This window comes from Micrasema longulum, unplaced genomic scaffold, assembly GCF_059751315.1.
Source record: "Micrasema longulum isolate JH-2025_06_02 unplaced genomic scaffold, ASM5975131v1 h1tg000357l, whole genome shotgun sequence".
Taxonomy (NCBI): Eukaryota; Metazoa; Arthropoda; class Insecta; order Trichoptera; family Brachycentridae; genus Micrasema; species Micrasema longulum.
Window position 1 is genome coordinate 802,988 of NW_028277559.1, and position 25,547 is coordinate 828,534.

Consider the following 25,547-nt stretch of genomic DNA (forward strand, 5'->3'; position numbering starts at 1 on the left):
GTAATTGGGACTCCTGGCCTTTTGTGGTAAAAAAAAATAATACGTATTTATTACTAACAAAAGTTTAAAAATGCAATTTTTCTACTTTTTTATTCAATTATCATAATGGAAATGCCCAAGGTATGAGTTGTTTATTAAAATAAAAATATTTATTTATTTTAACATCTGGAAGTTCACAAATAAAGCTTTTAAAAATATAGATTAGACAGCGCAAAATACTATAAAATAAAAACTAGGCCGGGAAAATTCGTAAGGCACAGAAAAAAATTAACAATAAGTAAAATAGATAAAACATCTGTACTATTCGCAAACTGCAAAATAAATTTGCTATAACAAATGCACTTTGCAATTATACATAATCACGTCGTACTATCCATCTTCTCATCATTACAGCGTGAAAAGATAAACATTACAGCACTACAAAACACTACAGAGGTTACAAAGGACGTGCAAATAGGGAGGGTGAACAACCCTTAACCTCGTTCCTACGACGAAAGCTTAACCGTACATACACACATGTAGTTACGTAACATTATATTTAGGTAAATACCATTACATTTGCAATATGAAACTTCGTTTCAATATTTTTAGTATGTCTAAATTTCTGTAGACTAATACTCAAACTTAACCCTCCTAGAATTTAATTTAAAGAGACCGATATTTCAACAAATCTAAATGAAATTACTTTGATATCTCAATGGAGATTGAGGAGTTATTAGGATAAATGAAAACCTGGGTATTTACAGGGCTTAAGACCTGTCATTGCAGAGCAATTTAATACTTAGCGATCCAGAGAATTCTAGCGTTGGTAACAATAGAAATTCGATTTGGAAAATAATTACCACTGGGCGTGTGTGAAAAAAGTGTGTTTACTCTTATGTTTAATATTTAGGGCAACATTGACAGTAATTTGAGTTTATGCTTAATTTGGGCAAACCCAAATCATGTTGATTAAACCAACTGATCCAAGAAGTAATATGTGTTAACATAAGTACTGTCCGTTTTTTTCCAAATGAAGAGGACACAACAAAATAATCAATAGTTCGTAGCATCTTCCCCGTACACTGCGCAAATATCATTATCAGCTTTGGCAGCTCTGTTCCCTCGATTGAACGCGAACAAAAAACGATGCTAAAATTAAATAGGTGTGAAAGTTTTCACGGTCACTTTTTACCAATATGTTTCTTTTTGGGTAATTCCGTGTCTGTTGGATTTGTTCAGACGTTTCGGATACCATTGCTGGAGCCATCTTCAGGGTAAACTGAGTGACTGAGTGTCACTTATTGATATTGATGCCAAAATTGTTTATTTTTTGCTACTTTACACTCCATTTCGAAGGCTTGTAATAAAATTATTAATATGATTTAACGTAAAAACAAATACAATGTCTTGTAGAATCGAAAATTTTATTTCGAATGACGTGTAACTTTTACCATTTTGTTTTACTTATGGTGCTCCTTTTTAAATTTGGACACAACTTATGTTAACAACTAATACCGAAATTTAAAAATGTTTTAAGGCATTTTCTTGTAGACATGCAAATGAAATAATTCAGTCACTCGAATCTTACGAGCTTATTACAATCCAGTACGTCTGCGAGACAAATGTTTAAGCTTTAAGTGAGTTGTGTTTTTAGTTTGACGTTGTCGCGTACATTTTACGTACATCCTAGCTTACTATCAATTGTTTCAGATACTTTATCAATATGTCATCATCTAAAAGATTGAATAGTGATAAAACTTTCGCTTCATCACAAGAAGATAAATCTTTGCCTGGATAATTAGCTTCTGAACAAAAAGATTACCAGCTTATACTCTACGTTCAAAGCGAAGATGAAAACAGCTTAAAGAGGTGTTTCCTGCACACGTAGAATATCATTCCGTCGAAGAAGCTGACTCAGCACCTGTCGTAGAAGGGCACAATCAAATAAACGGAGGCGTCAATTAATTTGATCAAATGTCTGCCTCGATGTCATGCAGCCACAAAACGAATGGCATCTTGAACATGGCACTTGTAAATTTTGCTGTAATTTATGTCCACAATATGATGGCCACAATATAACAATGACAATATTGACAAATGTAAAATAATATCTTTCTCGCGACGAAAAAAACCTATACAATTTAACTACAAACTAAAAAATACTTCCCTTTCAGTGGTTTCGTCAATAAAGGATCTTGGCACTACTTTAGATAGTAAACTCTCCTATCGTGAACACATTGATAATATTGTAAAAAAATCTCTCAAACTTCTCGGTTTTATCAATAGAGTGACGGCGGACTTCAAAAATATTAATACCATCAAAACTCTTTAGTTCGACCCCATCTAAAATACGCTTCTCCTATTTGGTCTCCATTCTACAGGACTCATATTGACCATATCGAGTCTGTCTAACACCGTTTTTTAAGAAAAGTGGCATGGTTGCTCGGATTACAAAGGGATAATTATTTTTATTTTGAAATAGAGCAATCTCTTAATCTGTCTTCATTGGAGAGACGTAGAACTGAGATGGACCTTATATGCATTTTCAAAATACTTAATGCTTTAAGTGATGTCTCATCTCTGTTGCAATCAATTTCTTTTCATGTTCCTAACCGTGTCACCAGAAGTCAAAATCTGCTATTTATAAAATCTTCTAAGAGCAACTTTGGTTTTTATGCCCCAATGTCCAGAATGTGTAGATTAGTCAATTCATCACACGACTTGGAATTTTTTGGGATATATCTTCCGGCTTTTCGTAGATCTCTTCGCGACTAAACAGTGTGGGATGAAGTTGGATTGGCATGGTTTAGCTCAAAGTTTTTGGTCTTTCGTTTTTTTTAATATATTGTATACTATTATTGTTTTGCCCTTGTTTGTCTTTGCTAAATAGTTTTATGTTCTTTTGGTTCAGTTTCTTGTATTTATGTTTCTTCATGTAACTGTTGTAATTGGCTTAGGCCGTATATATATGTATAATAAATAAATAAATAAATATGTGCGTCAACACCACCAACTAATTATTTCGCAAATTTTTTTTAACCGTTTTACCGCGTTCTTGAGGAGTATAGCAGTTCATGTCTTCTTGGCGTGTATTTTGTATCTGCTTACTTCACAAATGTCAAAACAGAACTGATATTTGCCGCTATTTGCAAAAATTAGGATCTTCCGATAGGGTGATGGCCTTTGCGCCACCTTGTATATGTACGCCTCTGAGATGTGTTATAAGTATTCCAGGTTTAAATAAATTTATAGGTAAATAAATAAATAAATAAGTGTTAATATGTAATTGCCTGGATTGGAACAGGGTATGAACCCTTGTAAGCAGGGCAAAGTTTCAAACCAAAAAGTCATAAAGTATTTAATTGTATAAAAAAATTGTTAATATTATTGTTAACAAAAATAATTCAAAAAAAATGAAAACAGATTGTGTGAGTACAAATTCATCTATGGATAAAATTTTTAACTTCTATCCAATACACACACCAATTGAAAATGATATTGGTAAGCAAATTTAAAAGTTACCCAAGTTATTTACAGATGTCGCAAATGTATCCGCTTATGAAAACATTGTATAAAAAAAACTGTAAATTTCTCACGGCGTGACCGATATTTACTGTGACAAAAATAATTTTATTTAAAATGTTCCACAAAGTTAATGTTTTGACATTAAATTTTACAATTTTGTGTATCTACAACATGTTAAATTATTTTTAAATAATTTTAATAGGTTATTAAAACGCAATTATATATGTATATATTATTTCTGGATAAAAGACATTTAATTGATTTATTTAAAACAAATATATTTATTGGTTTATATTTATCCATTTATTTATTTGCAGAACAATAAAAGGTATCCAAAATATATGACACATTTATAGTGTATTAATAGTGACAAGACTCACCATTTCAAAATTATATGGCTTGTCGGTAAAGATAATTTGGTAATTGAGTCGGGTTGTGGTCCCGTGGCTAGCGTTGCGGACTCACGGATCAGAGGTCCGAGATTTGAGCCCCACTCTACCCCAACTTGATTTCCATTTACTAATACTCAGCTCGTTGAAAATGGCCACCAAAATTGAAATATTTGGGCAAATTATAAGAGCGCTAATATATTTTTTTAATAAATATTTTTTTCAATTCAAAACAATGATATAATATTTTTGTCTTAGTCACATTATATCTTACCGTGGAAACAAATATGTTCTTCATTCATAAATGCTCAAACCCAATCCTCTAATAATTCTTTTTTTTTTTTTTTTAATATATACATACAAACATAAAATCGGGTTGTAGTCCCGTGGCTAGTTTCGTGGACTCATGGATCAAAGATCCGAGGTTCGCACCCCACTCTCCACAACTTGATTTCCATTTTCTAATATTCAGTTATCTACCACTCGTTGAAAATGGCCACCAAAATTGAAATATTTTGGTAAATCATAAGAATGCAAATATTTCTTTTAAAAAAGAAATAATAAAAAAATATACATTTATTTAACAATCCAAATGTTCTGATATATTTTTTACTAAGAAGTATGTCAAATACAAATAGGTACATTGATTACAAAGAATCAAATATTTTATTAATTTGCATTTAAAACTTTATGCTTAACATGTATCATTCATTAGAAAATGTCAATGTACAATTTGTCAGCAGGTTCTTATATATATTCTTACAATGTTTCATACTTAACCTAAATAAATAAATAATAACTTTATTTGAAAACAGTACATATTATGCCATATTTTAGTATTTAAAAATTAAGACTTTTCCTTATATAATAAAACCTTTTTCTAAAAGTCATAATTTAAGTATAAAACGTCTTGCTCCTGTATTTAACGGTAGAGATAGGAAATTATTATTCAGACTTTTTCAATTTCAACAAGTCGTTCCATAAACATCTTTGACATCGTATGGCAGATGATTCCACATTTGAGCCACATTGACACTGTTTAAGTTTTTTTTATTATTAACAATATAAAATATTTACGACTAACATGTGTTTTTTTTTTCTAATTCAGTTTTTAATCGACAACAAGATACAGATATACACTTGTAACATTTCATGTTTTTAACTTCAAAAATCCCAATAAATCCCAACAATCTCAATATTTTATACACATATCATCATCACCATCATCATTCCATGTCCGCTCCCTTGTTGGAGCATATAGTGTCCACGAAAATCCTCCAAGAAAAAACTCAGTGATAACCAAATACAGCCTATCTAACCACGTGAAAACACGGAGCCGGGACACAACGCACGGTTATTATAATCAAATATTTACACGGCTCCGGAATACAAAGCACAAAAAAAGGAGTGAGGCCCTGTATATGTGCGAACATTGCAATGCGCAATGTGACTCTCCATAAAGGTCAATGTTGGCAAAACTATCATACAAAAATGACTTATTTAATTATTTCAAATAAATATGAAAAGTTTGAATTGATTTAACCCAGTGTTTTCATAATTATGACACTTTTAAGAAACTCTTCACAAAGCATGAAATTTCACAAAAATGGGCCGGGCACAGGGTAAATTCTATGTGTATTTGGCCGGTACTCAAAGTGTTAATTATAACGGAAAAAATTTTGAAGAGACGACTCGAAGTTAAATTGAATTGATTATTTATTTTTGGAAATTATTGGTTAATGGCATAACTTATTTATATTTTTTATAGATTTTCCAAACGAAGAATATTTTAAATTTATTTCAACAGAGAGGGAAAAAGTTTTCGAGAAGGGAATATGGAAGTCTAGGCATTTACAGGGCTTATGACCTGTCATTGGCTGGTTTAAGTGGCCACTTTACACACTGTGTAACATTCACCATTCTGCCCATGTTTGAACATCCACATTTCCTCAACTCTTCCATCTGTTGACTTTTGTGAAGTAAAAGAGCTGAAACCTTTATCACGTGGGTGAGATTCATCCGGCTGAACCAAATCACCTACCAGCCAATGACAGGTCATAAGCCCTGTAAATGCCTAGACTTCCATATTCCCTTCTCGAAAACTTTTTCCCTCTCTGTTGAAATAAATTTAAATACGAACAACTCCCTAGGGAGGAAATCCAGCCAGTCTGCAAGCATTTGGACATAATCAAACATTGTTGAAGAATATTTTAATTAATATGTAAAAAAATTACCCTCGACTCTTGACTTAAATTGGGATTTTCCGATATAAGATGATTTGTGAATTCTAAGAAGTTGTTATTGCTGAGATTCCTTACATGTTTTTTGATTCTAATTTTAAATTTACGTGGTGTTTTTCCAATACAGAAATTCGACTAGAAATTCTAAGTTACTTTAAGTCCTGATGATGAGGAAGTTACCTCGAAACTATTCGACGTTTAACTCTAAAGTTAAAGTGATTTAAACAAATTTATAAATAAATATTTGTAAAATGTCAAACCACAAAGCGAAACACGTTTTACATATTATAAATATATCTAGCTGTATTCATAATGATTTTTTATAGTTGTGTGAACCACAGACTAATGAAAAAATAGCTGAGCTAGCGTCATCTTGACCGCGAGCAATTTCAAAACATTCCACCCGCACCCCTACGAACAAAATTTCCTTTAAACAAACTTTACCTGATATCTTAATCCCATCAATCTGTTTACTCCTTCTGTCAGCACCGTATTTTATTTATTTATTGTGTTTGCAGAAAAAATAATAAAAATAATAAAAAATAAAAAAAAAGAATTCCATATTAAAATTTAGTAAGGTATCCAAAATAAAACACTTTTATTAGATTTAATTCTACTTCATTTTAAAAAAAAATATATGTGATCATACTTACTTAAATATGCACGAAGTTTTTTACATACTAACAATAATTGCTGTTTTATGATATAGGTGTTCCGGCACCCTCCAACATACCTGTCAGAACAGTTGTTCCAATACATGAAGGTGCTGGATATGAGACAACTGTACCTAAAAAAAGCACTTACACACTTCCGGTCAAACAATAAGGAGAGGTCTCAGCAAAATGTCCGTACGAGGTTGTCTCAGAACATGAATTATGTCATACCCAAAACCCGTACGACTTTTGCTCAGAGACATCTCTCATTTATCGCACCGAGAGTGTTCAATATTTTGGAAGAACGTATTAAGCTCTCAAGAACAAAAATATTTTTGAGAAAGTAGTTAAGGACTGGATTTTCCTTAGTGGAGAGGATTTGAGTAGGAAACTCCTTGATGATTTTTCAAATGCTTGAGTTTACTATTTACCATATTGATATGCCATATATTTGTTTTTTTTTTCAAATATTTTTATAATTATTCTTTATGTTTCTAATCCTATATTTGTGGTGATATACTCATGTGTCTGTGTCAAATAATTGCTTGTCCCACCTCAACACAGAACTTTTAGTCCCGTGGAGTCGGGACTTATTGTCTCAAATAATGTACAATAAACTTATGTATGTAAATAAATAAATAAAATAAATAATGCAAATAGTTTATGGGGGTATTTTACAAGTATTGAGGATTTTTATATAGACCAAGAAAAGTAACGCAATTTAAAAAAATAAAATCCTAATTTATTTTTAATTACGTTACTTTTCTTGGTTTTTATAAATAGTCTCGATACTTGTTAAATACTCCCATAAACTATTAACACTTTTATGTAAATATATCTTTAAACAGCTATTACAGTTAGTATGTAACAAAACTTTGTAAATATTTAAGTTTGTTTGATAATGTCCTAACGAGACGAAACGCATCACATACTCGTTTATTTAAAAAAAATAAAAGTATAATTAAATCCAATAAAAATGATTTATTTTGGATACGTTAATTTACCGAATTTAATGTTTTTGTATATGTTTATTTTATAATTATGTGCGCGTAAGGAGCAACAAAATTGGTTTACAAAATAGAGTTTTTAGTAATTTTAATTGTGCAGAGTTGTTCTTTGGGTGCACAACGACACAACGAAAACTATCAAATAATTAAATATGATTATGTAAAGAAAAAAATACGAATGACAGGACACATTTTTTGAAACTTTTGGCAAAGACTGAAATATAAAATGTTCTTGTCTGACTTGAATTTTTTTACTGATTCCGTTGTTTTTTTCGCCCACAGAATTAACACCCATCTATCAAAGTAAAATCTTGCGATACTAGATTTAGGTAGATCTATTTACTACACTTTATTCAATAGTTAAATAAATAATAACTGAACTTTTTTTCAAAATAATAGTGGATTGACATGACTTAGTGCATTTTCGCTGATACACAATACCATTGTAAGGTATTCAAATTGAAGTCACATTGTACCTACTTTAGTCACTTGTTAGAAATTTTTTTTTTTCTTTAATAAAAAAGTTTTATAATCATTTTATTTAATTTACAGTACCTATTACGATAGATGAAATAATAATTCATTAGTAAAAAGAGAAAAGAAACAAAATAATAATTGCCACGTTTGCCCCTGAGTGAAGCATGTAGACACCACTTACTAGACATCTTCAGGATATCATGTCGCCGACCAACAATCTCACCTTTTCTCAAGTCAGTACTGCTCCATAAGCTCCGCTGAATACATCCGAAATATTGCTATTGATGGCCCACCAGTACAGAGTCCCTTGTCCCTTGGTGCTTTTTCCCTGAACGGATTTATGTTATATTGACTTATTACAGAAAATATCCCGACTTGTAGTGTAAATAGCACTTAGTGCGTTTTTTGCAGATCCATCATATGATATTTATTACATTTGATCGTATTTAGAGTGATCATATTTGGTTAGGTTCTCATTAGGCGTTGTGGGATGAGGAGTTACAGTAACAAAAAAAGGCAATTTTATGATGATTTTTAAAAATACATAAAAATTTATTTTTTTACATTTTGTGTGATATTTCTAAGGAAGAAATACTTAATGAGCAAACTTAATTTTTTTAAGCAGCTCGTTTTTATTTATAGCATTTGGCCGACATCAATGATAATCATTTTTGTCACATTAGCGTTATGAGCAGAAATTAAAATTAATTTGAAAAAATAATTAAAATAGATCCGCTCCCACTCTACCGAGGTAAGTTCAGCTTCTATGAATTTCTTTAGATACATAAATTGCTAAAATCATTTAGCACCCAATGTCACCCAGGCTGTGGCCCCGCCTATCTTTTAAGCGCGGGAGTAACAATCTTTTCTCAGTCAGGAACTGCAATAGAAGATTTGCTAGTTAACCCTTCAGGGCCAAAGAGGAATATTTAGGGTCCCCCGGGTATTAACTTTTTTGTTAATCATCGTACTAATGTATTTTTTAAACAATCTCTCCCATAATGTAAAGAATGTATAAAAATAATTATCATATGTTTCTAACGAATTCTTTCAATAATAATACAGATTTTCCTTTGCATTTTCCCTGTGCAAACAGCAACAATTTTACTTTATCGCTCTACCGTTTAATATTTTTTTATGATTGTCAGTTTGCACGCGCGCTTTTTGCTTTTCGGCGGCTTTTTTCTAACCGTAACAGCGAAAAATTGTATTTTGTGCTTTAGATTTTACATGTATTCCCCCTCCTAACTCCTCGCCGTACTTCCCCGCAAACGGGTATCACAACATTAAATCAGTACTGTTCAATGCATCACAGTGAAAACATCGCGATGCCATACAGCATCCTCCCGCGACAGTATTTTTTTTAAATGTATGAATTTCGAAGAAAACTAGAAATATTATAAAACAGTTTTATAAACACCTACCACGACCATAATAATGTAATTTTTTTAAAGTCGTACTTATGTCAATTTAGCTGGGGTATTCCTGGTACCTCCCTCGGGAACTTGCGGATTTTTTTCACCTTCATGTTTGGAAAGATTAACGGCATTGCTGCATTGTGTAAGTATAAATCAGGACATTTAAAGTTTTGTCGGGACGTCGCGGCGGGACTCATATTCTTTTACCTGACGCGTTATCCGTTCGGGATGTTTCAGAATCTACCTAAAGTAGCTTTGCAAATACCAGGCATGTCGGGTTTAGACACTGACACATTATCCACCCAAGTAATAACCGAAAGATGCCAATTTTTAAATAATACAGTTTTATGGCGTAGCCGAGATACTACAATAAAAGCGAGGATGTTCATGTTGGGTTACGTTAGTAGACGCTACTTAGGGGTGGTTTTGTAGCGTTACGAAATTTAACAGTTCTAATCAATAACGTGTGTCCGAGTGATTCCGAAACATTGTGAATGGAAGACGTATCCAGTAAATGGCAACCCTAATCATGCCCCATCTTTTCGATATTTTTTTTTTCTATGTATTTACATTTGCATGGTATTTTTTTATTTAGTGAAAATAAGAATAAAACATCAACAAAACACAAAATTTAAAGGGGTGCTGAATAATTAAAATGCATTGATGCACATGTTTATTTTAATTAATATATTTTATTTCACATTAATACAGTTCAGAAATTACTTATGTTACATTGACCACAAATTAATTATTTACTAGTCTTTTTCCAAAAATACTTTTAAGAAAATTAATAAAATGAAACGAAAATTTTCGGCAAAAAAACTTTTACGAAATAATATCAGGTACATTAACGGAATGTAGAAATGATTCTTAAGAACATAGCTATGATAAAATCAAGATTTTTTATTTATAAACACCCAATACGTTAGTTGAAAGCACATTAATTACATATTTTTAATTCATAGAACATTCTATCACATCAAATAAAATCTTGACTTAGGGGAAAATTTTTTACCCATTATTTAAGTACAAGTATTGATGTTTTACATAAATATAATATATATATTTATATTTTAATCTAGGAATATATATTAAGTAGAGATCATAAAGCGAGAGTTTGAGGGTGCTAAGGTTGTATTTGTAACAACTTTAGATACAAATCCGTTCAGGTAATCGTTTTGAAATTTAACATTAACAAACGTGTGGCTCAGCACATTTTTTTAAAGCTGAGTTTCTAAAAGCTCAGATTGTCAAATTTAAAATTTTTGAGATGAAACAGATATTGTTTTAATACTTTTATGGTTCATTATTTATTTCTTATTTTAACAATAGAAAGTCATATATATTATGTAGGCAGTGCAGCTATCTCGTTTCTTACGTCGAAGATGGTTGTTGATGTTGGGGCATATAAACGCATAAGTTTGTGTATTTATTGACTGTCATAAAATGCATTACTTTTATTCTTCCAAATTCGCATCCTGTCATTAAAGTCTTCTAAGTAACGCTGACAGCAATTGAACGCAGTTATGCAAAAAGCAGTCAATCCACAATTTCGAAAAAATAAAAAATTTAGATGTCATCGGGTGCAGTAAGGTCAATCCTAGGTTCTGCTTAAAACATTCAGACTGCTTTCATACAAAAAACTGCACTAATTACCTTCTGAAAATGGTCTCGATCACAAAAACGGCATTTCTCAATTTGTAGAAAACACAGCATTGGAAAAATCTTACGGTACTTTAAAAATCATTAAAACCCGTCAAATACATAATAAGATTCTCGTTTGTAATATAAAAAAAACAAATTTTTGTAAAATTTATTGTTTACTGTTTTTCAAAGACAAAAACATTCCAATTGTGCGCATTTGAGTATTTACTCTTTTCACAAAGGTGCTATTATCTCAGTTTCACTTTTCTATGGCTAGCTGTGTTCTGCATAACTACGTTCAATTGTAACATAAATAAAAAAATGCATCCTTTTTTATAAAGTTATTCCCTGTTTCTAAATAGGAAGCTTATGTGGTAGATTTATCTTTAAATTTAACTTGCTCTGTTTTATAAAGTTTTATGACTTAAAAAAAACCTTTTTATGCACTTTAAAATGAATGTTTTCGTACTTTATAATATATTTGTATTGCAATCATAAGTGAATACCGAATTGGTTAATTCTATTGTAAAAATCCCACTGTCTCCTCTACTTCATTTCTTCATCAACCTTCTTCCAATGGTCTTTTTCTTTCACTTGTACAAATAATATTTTTTATGTCCTCTTTAGCGTGTAAAATATTTTTTTATTGTATATATATTTGTACAAAAAATTACCTTAATGTTTGTACTACTTTTAATACTTATTTTTTCATGTAATTTCCGTTGTTTTTTCCCAATAACAATGAGATTAAATAATAAAATGTTCGTTTTAATGTTTGTCAAAAATCATCGATATGTTTTTTTGTATTGAGAAAAACATTCAAATTGTGTTCGGAGGAAACGCGGTGGTTGAGAATTTTGGTGAATAGATATTTGAACATTGTTTTTCTATCACTCTCTTGCAAATGTCTCCCAGATACTGTGTGAAAAAGACAACACTGCACGTCGGACTGATTATGTCTAACTAAAACTGACAAAATCAACGTTTCGTTGTCCCATTTTCTGCACAGCAAAACTGAATCGATTTGGTTGATTTAAAAAAAAAAGTAAAGGTATTTTTTTCATGTCCTAGTATTTTTTGCGATTTTTAAAAAATAGATGTCATTTGTATACTATACGTCCTAAGATAGCAGATAAAACCAATTGTTGTTAAGGGTTTTTTAATGTTCCAGTTCCCATAAAAAAAAACCATAGGGATACCATATGGTAAATATTTATTGTGTATAAAAAAATCACTGCTTTAGTGGCATAATCTAGAGAAAAAATACGAGATTTCGTTTGTGTGAAGAAAAAATTGACCGCGTCTCATTTATTCTAAATAGTATTCTCTCGCTTTATTCACTCTACGTTATCTTAAAAACCTGTGAAGTTGTGGGATTTCGTTTCACTTTTATCTGCGAATTACGTTGGACAAGTTGATTTGACTACGTTTAAATATCTATAAGCTGATGATTTATCGTTTTTACATTCCACATAAGAGAGTTGCGTCCATAATCCCTTCCATTCCGAGTTTCTTAACAGCAACAGTGACCGAGTTCTCGTAGCGGCCTCCGGAGATAAGACGGACTGTGGTCACCTCGCAGAAGATGGATGCGGTAGACCTCGCTGGAAAATGAAAATTTTATTAATTTACTTCAACACAAAAAAAAAAGTTTATTAATTGATAAAATTTGACAAAACCATTACTTTTCGAATGGATTCAACCAACAATAAATATTTTGTTCATGATTATAAGTGGATTTCTATAAGTAGCTGTAGATTTAACAAGGTTGGTTTTTATTCATGACAATAGGGAAATATCCAACGGGCCTACGAATACCGATAAAAATATTTGAAATGGATTTAGAACAATCAATTGTATTTTCAAAATCGATGTGGATATTGAGAAGAAATGTTTTCATAAATAAATGTAAAAAAAAATTCAATAGAAATACGTTGCTAGAAAAACGCGAGGTGTTTTGTCTTAGTTGTTGTGACTTTAAGATTTGTGATAATGTTCCAAACAAATTTCAATGGTCAGGAGCAAATAAACATGAATCGTTACGTATTAGGGGCGTGACCGATGGAATGACCGTTTTTGAGGGAATTCAAAATTTCAAATTTAAAAAAAAAAAAATTTACTAATAATTAGCTAAATATTTTTTTTTTACTGGATAGAATTTCAGACCTTTATTACTTTAAAATGTTAAAAAAACGTGATGTTTCCCTATAAATGTAAATTTATTAGGAATATTTGTAAAACTAATTTTGTGGATCATTGCTCTATTTTTGAGAGAAAAATAAAATAACTTTGTTTTATGAGCCACTTTTTATTCACAAAACCGACTAGTTTCGGCAACTGCATGCTGCTCTCTTCATATATAGGAAAAAAATTGCGGTCTTTTCAAATTAGAATTAAAGAACACACAAAATGAATCGATAATAACAAGTTTTCAGAATTTGCTAACCATATTTTGACAAATCACCATTTCTTTAATTTTGTTAACGGAATCGAAATATTGCATTTAAATAATAAAACCCATTAATCAAATAATTTGGAAATTCTAGAAATAAGCCTTCAAATAAAATGTCAATATTTTAAATAATCAATTTAACTTAAGTCAAAGCCCTATTTTTAATATTTTTCCTGTCAAGTCTAACCCTACATTAAATACAATCACCCCCTCCCTTATCCTTACCACAAATTAAACATAATAACCCCCTCTTCTATCATTATCGTCACCCACGTACTTTTTCACTGTTTCTTTTATATATTATGTATGTTTAGTTATTAAATAACCCTAAAGTGGGCAACGTATAGTTGCCGAAACAAGTTGGTTGAGTCAATAAAAAGTGGTTCATTAAACAAAGTTATTATATTTATCTTTCAAAAAAATGTAAATTGATGTCAGGTCATAAAAATATTCAGAAACGCATATATTTTTGTAATTATTTTAAGTATGATATACATCAATTTTATACCTAATTTTCTATTTTTTTTTAAAGTTTTTTTTTTATTGCCATTATTTTTTCTTTCATTTTACAATAGCTAAACATAAGTCACAGATACAAAATACACTATTATAATACATAAACTAAAAAAAAACCCACAAAAGCATAGCCTGTGTGTGGGTATACATTTTATTTTATATTTCATTTCAGGCTACTGAAAGAATACACAAATTTTTGTGAATAAAAATTATAAAAAGGAAAGGTTCTTCATTGAAAAAATAAGTTTTTAATATTTAAAAAAAAAAAAAAAAAGATTATATATTCCTGTTAAAAAATGATCCAGACACGCTGCGTTTGATTGAACAATGCAGTGCCTTATGCACCATTGGGTCCGGGTAGTGGTATGATGATGATGCTGGGTAATATGGGTTCCGATCCTCCGAATGTAATCACTCCCCAGACCTGATTGTGATCTTTCGGTAAAGTAATACCTAGTCGTATGTACATATAACAGGTACACTTACCCGGAGTAGAGTCCAAACCACAGACGGAGTCCACCTTTTCCAAGTTAGCGCTGTCAAAGCCTGCTGAACCTCCTATCTCCACATAGTCTGGCAAACCACGTTTGTGACACTGCAACAGAAAGGTAAAATAAACTTCTTTTGTGCATATTGTCCAGAAACCGATGACGCACGTGCTATAACAGGGTCTTTTCAGTATTTTTATAGTGATTACTTTAAGAATGCAAAAAAAAATACGATGGTGACGGTATTATTATTTTATCAGTGTGACGTCGGATAAATTTTCTACTATAATACGCATATTTCTAATTTTCACAATTTAATAATATTTATGATTTTTATGGTCTTTAGAAACTTTGCTGGTCTGTCTTTAAACTGTAATTTTTTTCAATGTTATTATATCATTTTCGACTGTTTGTTTCTTTAAAATAAATAAATAAATAAATTTCTAATTTATTTCTAATTTATTTATTTATTTATTTATTTATTTTATTTATTTGGATAACCAACAGCTACAACAGCTTTTTTTAATTAATCCCGATATGTACAAATACTCCTTTATTTTATCTTAAGTCATCAAGTAATATGTTAATATAAACAGCTCCCCAGGGAGTCGAATCCAGTCCTTGTCTACAAAAATTTGGACAAACTCAAAATATTGTGAGTTTGTCCAAATTTTTGTAGACAAGGACTGGATTCAACTCCCTGGGGAGCTGTTTATATTAATATATTACAACAGAGATGAAGAACATTTAAGAGGAGGAAATATAGAAGTCTTGGAATCTATAGGGCTTATGACCTGTCAATAATTTGGACAAACTCAAAATATTGTTGATAAATTACCTGGTCCATGAAGAAGTATAGAAATTGAAAAAATAATATTTTCAGGCGTTGCCTAGTATGTAGGTGAAATAATTCAATTAGATGAATCTCACCCGCATATATAAAGGTTTCAGCTCTTTAACTTCACAAACATCAACAGATGAAAGAATTGAAGGAATATAGATGTTCAAATATAGGCAGAATGGTGAATGTTACACAGCGTGTAAAGTGGCCACTTAAACCAGCCATTGACAGGTCATAAGCCCTGTAGATGCCTAGACTTCTATATTACCTTCTCTTAAATGTTCTTCATCTCTATTGTAATATTTTAATCAAAATATTGTGGTTAAGTCATTAAATTTATAAATAATATTTTTTAAATGTATTTATAAATTTACTTTATAATGTATTTCAAGTGGTATAATTATTTAAATTTTGTTTAAACAAGAAAAGTCAGTAGGTAAACTCCATTTGTCTATAGTTTGGGTCTTAAAGAACCATTGTTGTTAATTACAACATTACAGAAGAGTCATTTTACTAAATACTTAAGCTAAGCTTAAATAAATTATTTGAGACATTTGAAACTATTATAAAATGAAAAAACACTAAAACTTATGGGAGTGTATTTAAAATTATTAAATATGTATATTTTAAAATTGATATGAACCCTCTACACAATGTTGGTAAGAAAACTTATGAGATCTGACATCGGCCCTTTTAGAGCCAAGAAACAGATTTGTTAATTAAAATAATTAAATCGTAAGATAACAAGCAACAAAAAGTACCATTTATGAGGTTGAACAAAAAATATTTTAATCAAAATAATTTTCTTATTTTTTGCCTTACACTGAATATATGTAAATGTTTTTTTCTGTACGAGAACGGCAGTCGAACAATTAGCCAATGTTTTTTTTTCTCCATATTTTCAGCAGTGTGACCATTTTCCTTTGTTTCGGTAAAAGGCTTGGCTCAAGGGGAGGCAATACCTCTTTGTATGGAAGTAATTTATTCCATTAAGCTTGTGTTGGTTTTTACTGAATAAATAGTTTACGGGAAGGAAAATGAAAAAGTTTTGAAAAGGGGCTACACCGATGTTTAAACATAATTTTATTCCTTTAAATAGATACGTAGAAATTTATTTAGCTCCTATGTTTATAAAGAGTGAATTTGAATATGGGTAAAATTTAAATATTTGTTTGTTAGAAATCCACACATACTGTAAAATTTATTGTGTCATAGAACGTTGCATTGGGATGTGTATAAAATCGAATTTATTTAGTTTATTACATCATTTAATTTTTTTTACTTAATATATATTTTTTTAACCTGTTCCGTTTTTACTTATGAAAACTAAGTACAAACTTTTATTCATTTATTTAACAATTGAAGGGGACACGGCAAAAACAAGCTCACTAAAATATACCGAACTTTAGAGGAGGGAAAAGGAAGAATTAAAACCATATTTGTCGGACAACGGGTTTTTAAATTATTTTTTTTTGAGAAAATATTAAATCAATTAAATTTAAATTGTTTTTCGTACAATCACAGAAAATAACAAAAAAAAATACTATTTGGTTACGCGTGAATGTTTACTACCATTTATGTGTTTTGGTTGTCGGCTTTTCCTTGAAAAGTAGGAACCTGAGCAGCCTGGCAGTACCTACTCCATTACAACAATTCACAAATTCCATATTCAAATATAAAACTGTCGTCTGTATTTTTCCTTAAAAAACAAATGTAGTCTTCTGTGATCCGCTTGATAAACTAACAACAAATATATATTCCTACCGCTATCTTTACATAGTTACCCTTAAAGTGTTAATAGCATTATTATCATCACCGCATCCAATATTCAAAAATCCTGATACACAAAGCCGAATAAAGAAAGAACCTAACGTCCGCATCATTCCCGCACATTATATCTGATGGAGCGAGGGGAAACACTTTAACACAGGTGAGTCGATTTCTATTGTATATTAAGTGGTAGTAAACGTCCTTAATAATGTGTGTGTTGGTTGATCTTGTTGGACCATCTCGGACTATTTCATACGCTCTCTAAGCTGTGGAGGAAATAACTTTCGCGCCTCTCTCTCGCGTCATCACTATTTGTTTTTTAACTCTTGTGTGGCTGTTATGTCTCACTAGTCTACATACAATACACGACTTGATGTATCTCTTTTATTTTTGTATTTATGAAGTTTTTTTTTTGTAATCTCCAAAATTTCATTTTTACACCGGATTTGTAAAGTAAAATATATTTAAATATGCAGGATTTTCATACCAAAAATATTTATCCTGGCCATGCAAAGAATGAATGTGACGCTAATACAGCAACAAATCTGTATAAGAGAGAGCACATAGATAGAACTTATAACAAGGAAGACAGAGACGCTATTCAGTGGCCAGTGTTTGAGTAAAAAAGATTCAGTCGGTTATTGGCAGTGAGCGGAGGTGCGCGCATGTAAAATTACCGGTGAATTTATAATTTTCAATTTATTTTGCCATAACACGGTTCAATTATATGTTCATTTTTAATAAATTACGAAAAAGGAATCATTAAACTGTACATCTCTATGTTTTATTTAAATATTTTCAAAATATTTCTTCTTTTGCTTGAAGTAATACGATGTTACATCACCGTGCGCAAAGGAATTTTTCACCACAGCTGACAGAGTTAAAATGTTATCTTTCGAACTGACAAAAACTTGCTGGTTGCAGCAATCGTCCTATTTCGGAAAAAAAATTGCCAACAGTTTTAAATAACGTTTTGTTAGTTTTAAATATTCCATTTTATTGAACTCATTTCGGAGAGAAAAAAAAATCATTAATATCTCGATTACCGAAAAAATGCAATGAGCCTGTTTTAGCCGTGTATCCTTCAGTTGTAGTCAGAATCACGGATATTCTCACCCAATACAAAATGTAGACTGTGAAGGTAGAAAAACATTACGGATTAAAAATAAATTAATAGAAAGCCTAGTATCACAAAGGCTAAACATGTAAATATCAGTCAGCAATACAAAAAGGCTTACATTATCCAAATAACCTTAATGGCATAACCCGACTAACAAGCCAGTGGAACAGGTCCTGAGCTTCAGATATCTGGGTTTAGAAATTTTAAGTCATAGTGATTTGTACACTGAAGTCCGAGAACAGTTCAACAAAACATCAGCTTTGTCGAGGTGTCTGAGGAATGATATATGGAGAAATAAAGATATGCGTACGTATAGTAAGATCAGAATTTACAAGACATGTATAAGACTCATCATTGCGTAGGCTGTGGAAGCGTTGGCTGACACTGTTCGTACAAATGGGCTACTCAGAACTGCTGAAATAAAGGTCTTAAGGTCCATTACGAGAAAAACGCTCTAAAACCGAATCTGTAATAGATGTGGACAGAATAAGCAGCGACAAACTTGTGTTTACTGGAACCAATGCAATCCTATCTGGACAACGTCCGCCTAAAAGACCACCTATTGGATGAAGGAACGGTTGGCTCTCATCATCTCAGGAGAACAACTAGTTTTCCGTAACACAGATCATAAGATCCCTTAAAAGATGATAAAGAAGAAGAAGATTAGTAAGCAGATAGCTGTTTAACTGCCGACATGTACAAAAAAAAAAAACAATTTTTTGTATCAACCACATTTGTTTCAAATTCAATTTGTTTATTTTATACGATTATGTACATTACAATAAAATTAATCCAAAACGTATATTACGTATATTGATTTTCATGTTGGTTCCGACCGGTTTTGAGTTTACTACCTCATCCTCTGGGTTCGGGCGAATGGAGAATACAACTCTTAGTGTCAAATAAAATCAAAAACCTGGACGATTGTTTTTGAGTCTCTACTCCTTTTTGTTACGTGGAAGATAATATGGGTGATCTACACTTAAGATACGCTTAAGATAAGTTAAGGTAGTGTAGTTGCCTGGTGGTTGGCACGTTTGCCTGCTATACTTGAGGTTCTGAGTTCGATTCCCGGGAGAGTTCAGATGAAATAACTCCCTTGAGAGAAAATCCAGCATGCCAACAAACATTTGAACGTACTAAAAACATTGTTGATTGAACTAACTGGCACAAGAAGTTGCATAAAAATTTAAAATTTGTTTTGAAGCGTCGCGTCGTCAGTCGCCTAGTAGGTGAAACGGTTCAGCCCTTCCACTTTACAAAAGTCAACAGAAAAAAGAGTTAAAAAATGTAGACGTTTAAATGTGACAGAATGGTGAATTTTATACAGTACGTAAAGAAGCCACTTAAACCAGCCAACCGCAGGTCATAAGTCCTAAAAATGCCTAGACTTCCATATTCTCTTCTCGTTAATGTTAACTCTTGAATTTAAATACCATCTGCTATGTGCTTATTGTATGTATTTAATTATACGTTATTTAATAAATTCATCAATATATTAATCAATCTTACCTTATGAATGGTTCCGGTTTCGATTTCCCGACTGTTCCTAGCGGATGCAACGCCAACGCTAAGAGCCACCACCTTCACTGATGCGGGGAACACAGTAGAAAGGGAGCAGTTAGAAGCTTTGCCGTAGTTTCGCAGAGTATAGATGTCTTCGACGTCATAGAGAAGGACATTGCAGGCTAAACGGGGAAAACATACACAATTTTATTAATCAACCTCTGAGTTTCAAGAACTCCTTTGGTGAGAACAGTATTTAGTTTTTTACACAAAATTTGATACATATCCTTCAATTCATTTTTTTAACAAACGAAAATTGCCGAGCTCATAAAAACACGTCTAACCTTACCGGCTGCCACAGACTAGGTAAACAGAAAATACATCTGAAAATTTCAGCATACTTCAGGGGCATGTATACCAACATAATAATTTAAAAAATACAATCGGACTCTCCAAACCCGCGAAACTTATAAATTCTGTTATTTTCTGAGCACACCTCGTATGAAAATATATCATTTTTTTAAATTAAATTATTTTATAAATTTACTACTGTCTCAAAATTTTTTAGCTCTTTTATTGATATAAATTATTCCTTGGGTAAATTTTTTTCATTTGACAATTTAAAACCAAGCTGGGTCATTAAATTCTATTATTATTCGGAATATAAAATTAACTCTGAAATATGTATAAGAGTATGATTTTATAAATGATTATTAGTATATATTATATCTAAATCTATACATATATCTATTATATCTATTCAATTAAGAGTCTATATATAAATAAAAAAAATCTTTGTTTCTATAATGTAGATTTTTATTTTGTCATTCCTTTTTTTCATATTATTATATTGCGTCCTTTAAAATAGCTTTTTTTTCTTTTTCTCTTGCTCACAGCGTCCCAGGTCATGGGCGCCTCTGGCAAGATTTTAGTTTTGGGGCAAGACTTGTTTTCTAGAAAAAGAATGCTGTGGGTCTGCAAAGTGCTTCCTCCTGAGGGTTGCGGCCCTGGCAGCCCCTAGCTACGACGCTGTTTGCCCCTTATAGTTAAGTTGGCTGTAATAGATAAATAGTGTAATTATATCCTTTTCTTGCTAAAGATCTTCAGTGACAAGCCATATAAATTGGCTTAGTGGGTCTAGTATTATTCTTCTTTTAATTTGGTCCCTCAATGCTGAGGATCGTGATCACCGTGAACACTTTTGATTAGTCTGTTCTACCCCAGTATGTCCTCAGCCCGACAAACTGACTCATTAGATTTTAGCCCCGTAGCCACCTTTATTTGGTCAGTCCATCTATATGGGATTCTACACCGGCTTCTCATACCTTAAACTCGGCCAGACATTATTGCCTTTTTTAGATTGTCTGGCTCACGTCTAGCAGTATGTCCAAAGAAAGACAGTATCCTTCTCAAACACAACTCAAAAACAAATACTAATTTTCTCATGAATTTGTACGCTTATTGTATTACAATAATGTAGGCATATTTATAAATTAAATTAAAAATTATTTTATAAGTTGTTCGCTTTTAGTGTAATGTTCAGTCGGGTCTAAATCCCGGCATGGTTGACATGAAATATTCATTTAAGAAAACTTTTTTGCACTAGATATTTCCTAGTCCCAGTACTGGTTCTCAAAGCTTAGACTCATATTCAGTCAAACAATCCTTTAAATATTAAATGCTGTGTAAATTATCGGCTAAGGAGAAGAGGACGAAAGTTAGTCTTTTTTTATAAATCAATCGATTTAATTACCAATCTTCAATGACATATGGCATCCACAAATCACCACCAGGCTTTTCTAGCCGAATCGGGTTTGAGAAATATCGGTATTTGATGCAATTTTCTGGGGTAATAAATCCATATGAATGGGCGATACTATTATTCCTACTTCCCCGAAGCCGCTGCCAGACTCCAAGGTTGACTTACTTTAAGTGACTCGTTACAAATGGTTGAGAGTTAAACTATCTGTGATCACCCTGAGAATCCTAGAATTAACTGACAAAAAATATTTTGGACTTTAGTTAATCCCAGAGATAAGGTAAGGCTTGCCTAAATTCGGATTGATGTTTTCTATCTCATTAGGTGTACAAGAATGCTTTCACTTTTTTTAGAGATTAATTGTACCCAATGTTGTCACACTATAAAACGCTGATAAAAATTTCGCTTAAAAATAATGTGTACTCATGAATCATTTAAATTTTGTTTACAAAATGCTCTTGTGGTAGCATTTACATTTTTTAGTCGTTATTCGGGATAAATCTTCAATATCAAACTACAAAATGTACTCATAAAAGTTTGATTAATGTGGAATTTATTTTCACAAGTCTAGATACTCTTTTTATTTGTTGACGGAAAAATGTACATATAGACAAGAAATTATACATATTCAGTACGTTTTTTTGGATAAAATATGACATAATAACGTTCTATCATATAAGTCAGTGGCGTGCGTTCCACAGAGGAAAATAAGTAGTACCTACCCTACTAAATTATCATAATTCAAAATGTTAAAAATTACACCAAGAATTTTAAAAATCACGCGTATAATCGGAACTTATGTATACGATGCCGATATCGGATAAATTTTGTACATTATTTTAACACTTTGTATCCCGGAACCGTGTAAACACGTAATTATATAACCACGCATTGTGTCCCAGTCCTGTGTTTTCACATGGTTTACCAGCTGTCCAAAAAAGCATTTTATTGACATCTAGTGACTTTTATCAGTACATTTTCTTTCATTTCAACAGAGAGGAAAAACGTTTTTGAGAAGGGAATATGGAAGTCTAGGCATTTACAGGGCTTATGACCTGTCAACGGCTGGTTTAAGTGGCCACTTTACACACTGTGTAACATTCACCATTTTGCCTATCTTTGAACATCCATATTTCTTCAAATCTTCAATTTGTTGATTTTAGTCAATTTTTCTACATTTGTCTACAAACATGTGGATTTGTCTACAAACATTTGGACAAACTCAAATATTGTAACTTTAGTTAGTACTTTTTCGCTGTTGGTAAACTACCTTGAGGTGATTTTTACAAAAATGGCGCCATTTAAATTATCCAACTATAACAACACGTGAAAACACGGACCTGGGACAAAATGCGTGGTTATTATAATCACGTGTTTACACGGCTCCGGGATACAAAGCACAAAAAAGGAGTGAGATCCTGTATATGTGCAAACATTGCAATGTGGCTCTCCACAAAGACCAATGTTGGCAAAACTATCATACTTAAATCTCTATAAGATCACGGACCACAATACAATTGAAATAGGATCACGGACTCTAAATTATCTTTTTCAAAAAATGCAGACTATTCGAGTAAAAAAATCGCAAAGAAGGTATCCCTGTTAGGAAGGATAAGGAATAAATTAGACATTAAAACCTCTCTGCTGATATTTAAAAATATTATTGTTCCCCACATTGATTATTGCTCCAGTATTTTATATTTAAGTAATGAAGGAGATCTAAGAGACTCCAAATAATACAAAACAAAGCGATGAGGATAATATTAAGATGTGGGAGACGAACAAAAGTTAAGAAAATGATTCAACTTCTAGATATCATGACAATTGATCAAAGAATTGATTCAATGTTGCTAATGAAATAAACAAAATTATTAAAGGAATAGTTCCGAGATATTTTCAAAATAAACTAAAAAATAATGAGTTCTTTCATAACTATGCAACAAGAGGATCTAAAAATATAAGACTGGAAAAGAAATCAAAAGCAATGTCCCAGAACTGCCTTATGTACAAGGGAATACAACTATTTGAGGAAATGCCAGAAAGCATAAAAAATGAAATAAATGTAAATATATTTAAAATTAAATGTAAAAAGTATATATGTAAAAAATATAAGTAGTATATAGTGTAAATAGTGAATATAATTAGTGAAAATGTACATATGAAACAGTTAATATTATAAATTAGGATATTAAGTGTATAATTGTGATAAATAATTTTAGAATAAGTATAGATGTAAATATTGTGTTGTAAATATATATAAGACTATTTTAATCATAGAACTAAATAAAATAAATCCAAAAAAAAAAAAATGACTTATTCAATTATTTTTAATAAATATGAAAAGTTTCAATTGATATAACCCAGTATTTTCATAATTTTGACCCTTTTAAGAAACCCTACTCAAAGCATGAAATTTTCCGAAAATGGGCCGGGCACAGGGTAAATTCTATGTGTATTTGGTCGGTGTTCATAGTGTAAAATGACGCATATTTTGAATTACCTGAAAACGAGGTGTTTTTAGACCTAGACCTAGGAAAAAACTGCTCGTTTAACGTTACTACGAAATACTTGATCGAAATGGTTGTTAGAAACGCACACGGCTGGCATGACGTGTGACATCAAAATAACATGGCGTCAATAATTGCGAGCCGTTTTGTTTGTACTTGTTTTCAAATTCGAAAATTACGAATGAAAACTTGTTTTTTAAACATTGATAATTAAATTATTAGAATATTGAAAATCCGCTGTAAATATTAAATATATTTTCAAAGTTATTCCTGTTTTGAGAAAATTTCCTAGGGAGCAAAATTTAGTAACTCATGCTGATTATGCTCTACCTTATCATCCAGCACATGTTTCATTTGGGAGCGGATGTGGAAAAAAATAATAAGAATAAAATACTCATGATTAACTGTTTAATTAGGTTGCCAGCCTGGAAATTATCTAGCTCCACTTTCAATATTTGTTACTATATGTTGACATACTCTACGTGACGCCACTGATTTAAGTAAACCTCTTGATCTATAAAAAAATAAATAAATTAAGGAAATCTCCCGTGCTAGGGCAAACTTAAAAATAATATTAACAAATTACAACGGAGATGGCGATCATTTAAGAAAAAGGAATATGGAAGTCAAGGCATTTACATAGCTTATGACCTGTCGTTGGCTGGTTTAAGCGGTCATTTTACACACTGTGTAACATTCGTCGTTTTAGCCTATGTTTGAGCATCTTTATTTCTTCAATTCTTTAAGAAGATGAAAGATGCTAAAGATGCGATCATAGTCAAAGAGCTGAAACCTTTATTGTTGTAAAAAGATTTATTTGATCGAATTATTTCACATACTAGACAACGCTGAAAACAAATTTCAAATTTTGAAACTTCTTCTTGGACTGTATGTAATATGATTGGATGTTTTTCATCTCTGTTGTAATTTGTTAATCTTAATGACTCCCTAGGGGGTGAAATATAGTCTTGTGTCTACGAACCTTTGGACAATCTCAAAATATTGTAAAAAAATAATAAATAACCAAATAAACAATATTTCCTTTGGTCCATTCCTGTCTAGTTTTTTTTTTTTTTTTTTTTTGCACCACAACAGGCCAGGAGACTCAATTACAGTGGTGAATTACATCACAGAACACCCAGGCTTGATAAAAATCACATTTTAATTTTTGTGTTCTCACCGGGAATCGAACCCGGAACCTTTTGTGTGTGAGTCAAGCGTCTTGACCACTACACCACGGAGACCGCCACTTT

General features: G+C 31.5%; 1 protein-coding gene across 1 annotated transcript in view; it reads right to left on the reverse strand.

Moving 5' to 3' along the window:
- Positions 1 to 11,957: 11,957 nt before the first annotated feature.
- LOC148282232 (corticotropin-releasing hormone-binding protein) overlaps positions 11,958 to 25,547 on the reverse strand; it is an 81,912-nt gene continuing 68,322 nt past the window's right edge. The window contains exons 5-7 of the mRNA XM_088225412.1: positions 20,035 to 20,210; positions 14,790 to 14,898; positions 11,958 to 12,939 (exon numbers count right to left, since the gene is read on the reverse strand). Of these exons, the coding sequence (XP_088081538.1) occupies positions 12,797 to 12,939; positions 14,790 to 14,898; positions 20,035 to 20,210 (428 nt within the window). The 3' untranslated portion in view covers positions 11,958 to 12,796. The remainder of the gene's footprint in view (positions 12,940 to 14,789; positions 14,899 to 20,034; positions 20,211 to 25,547) is intronic.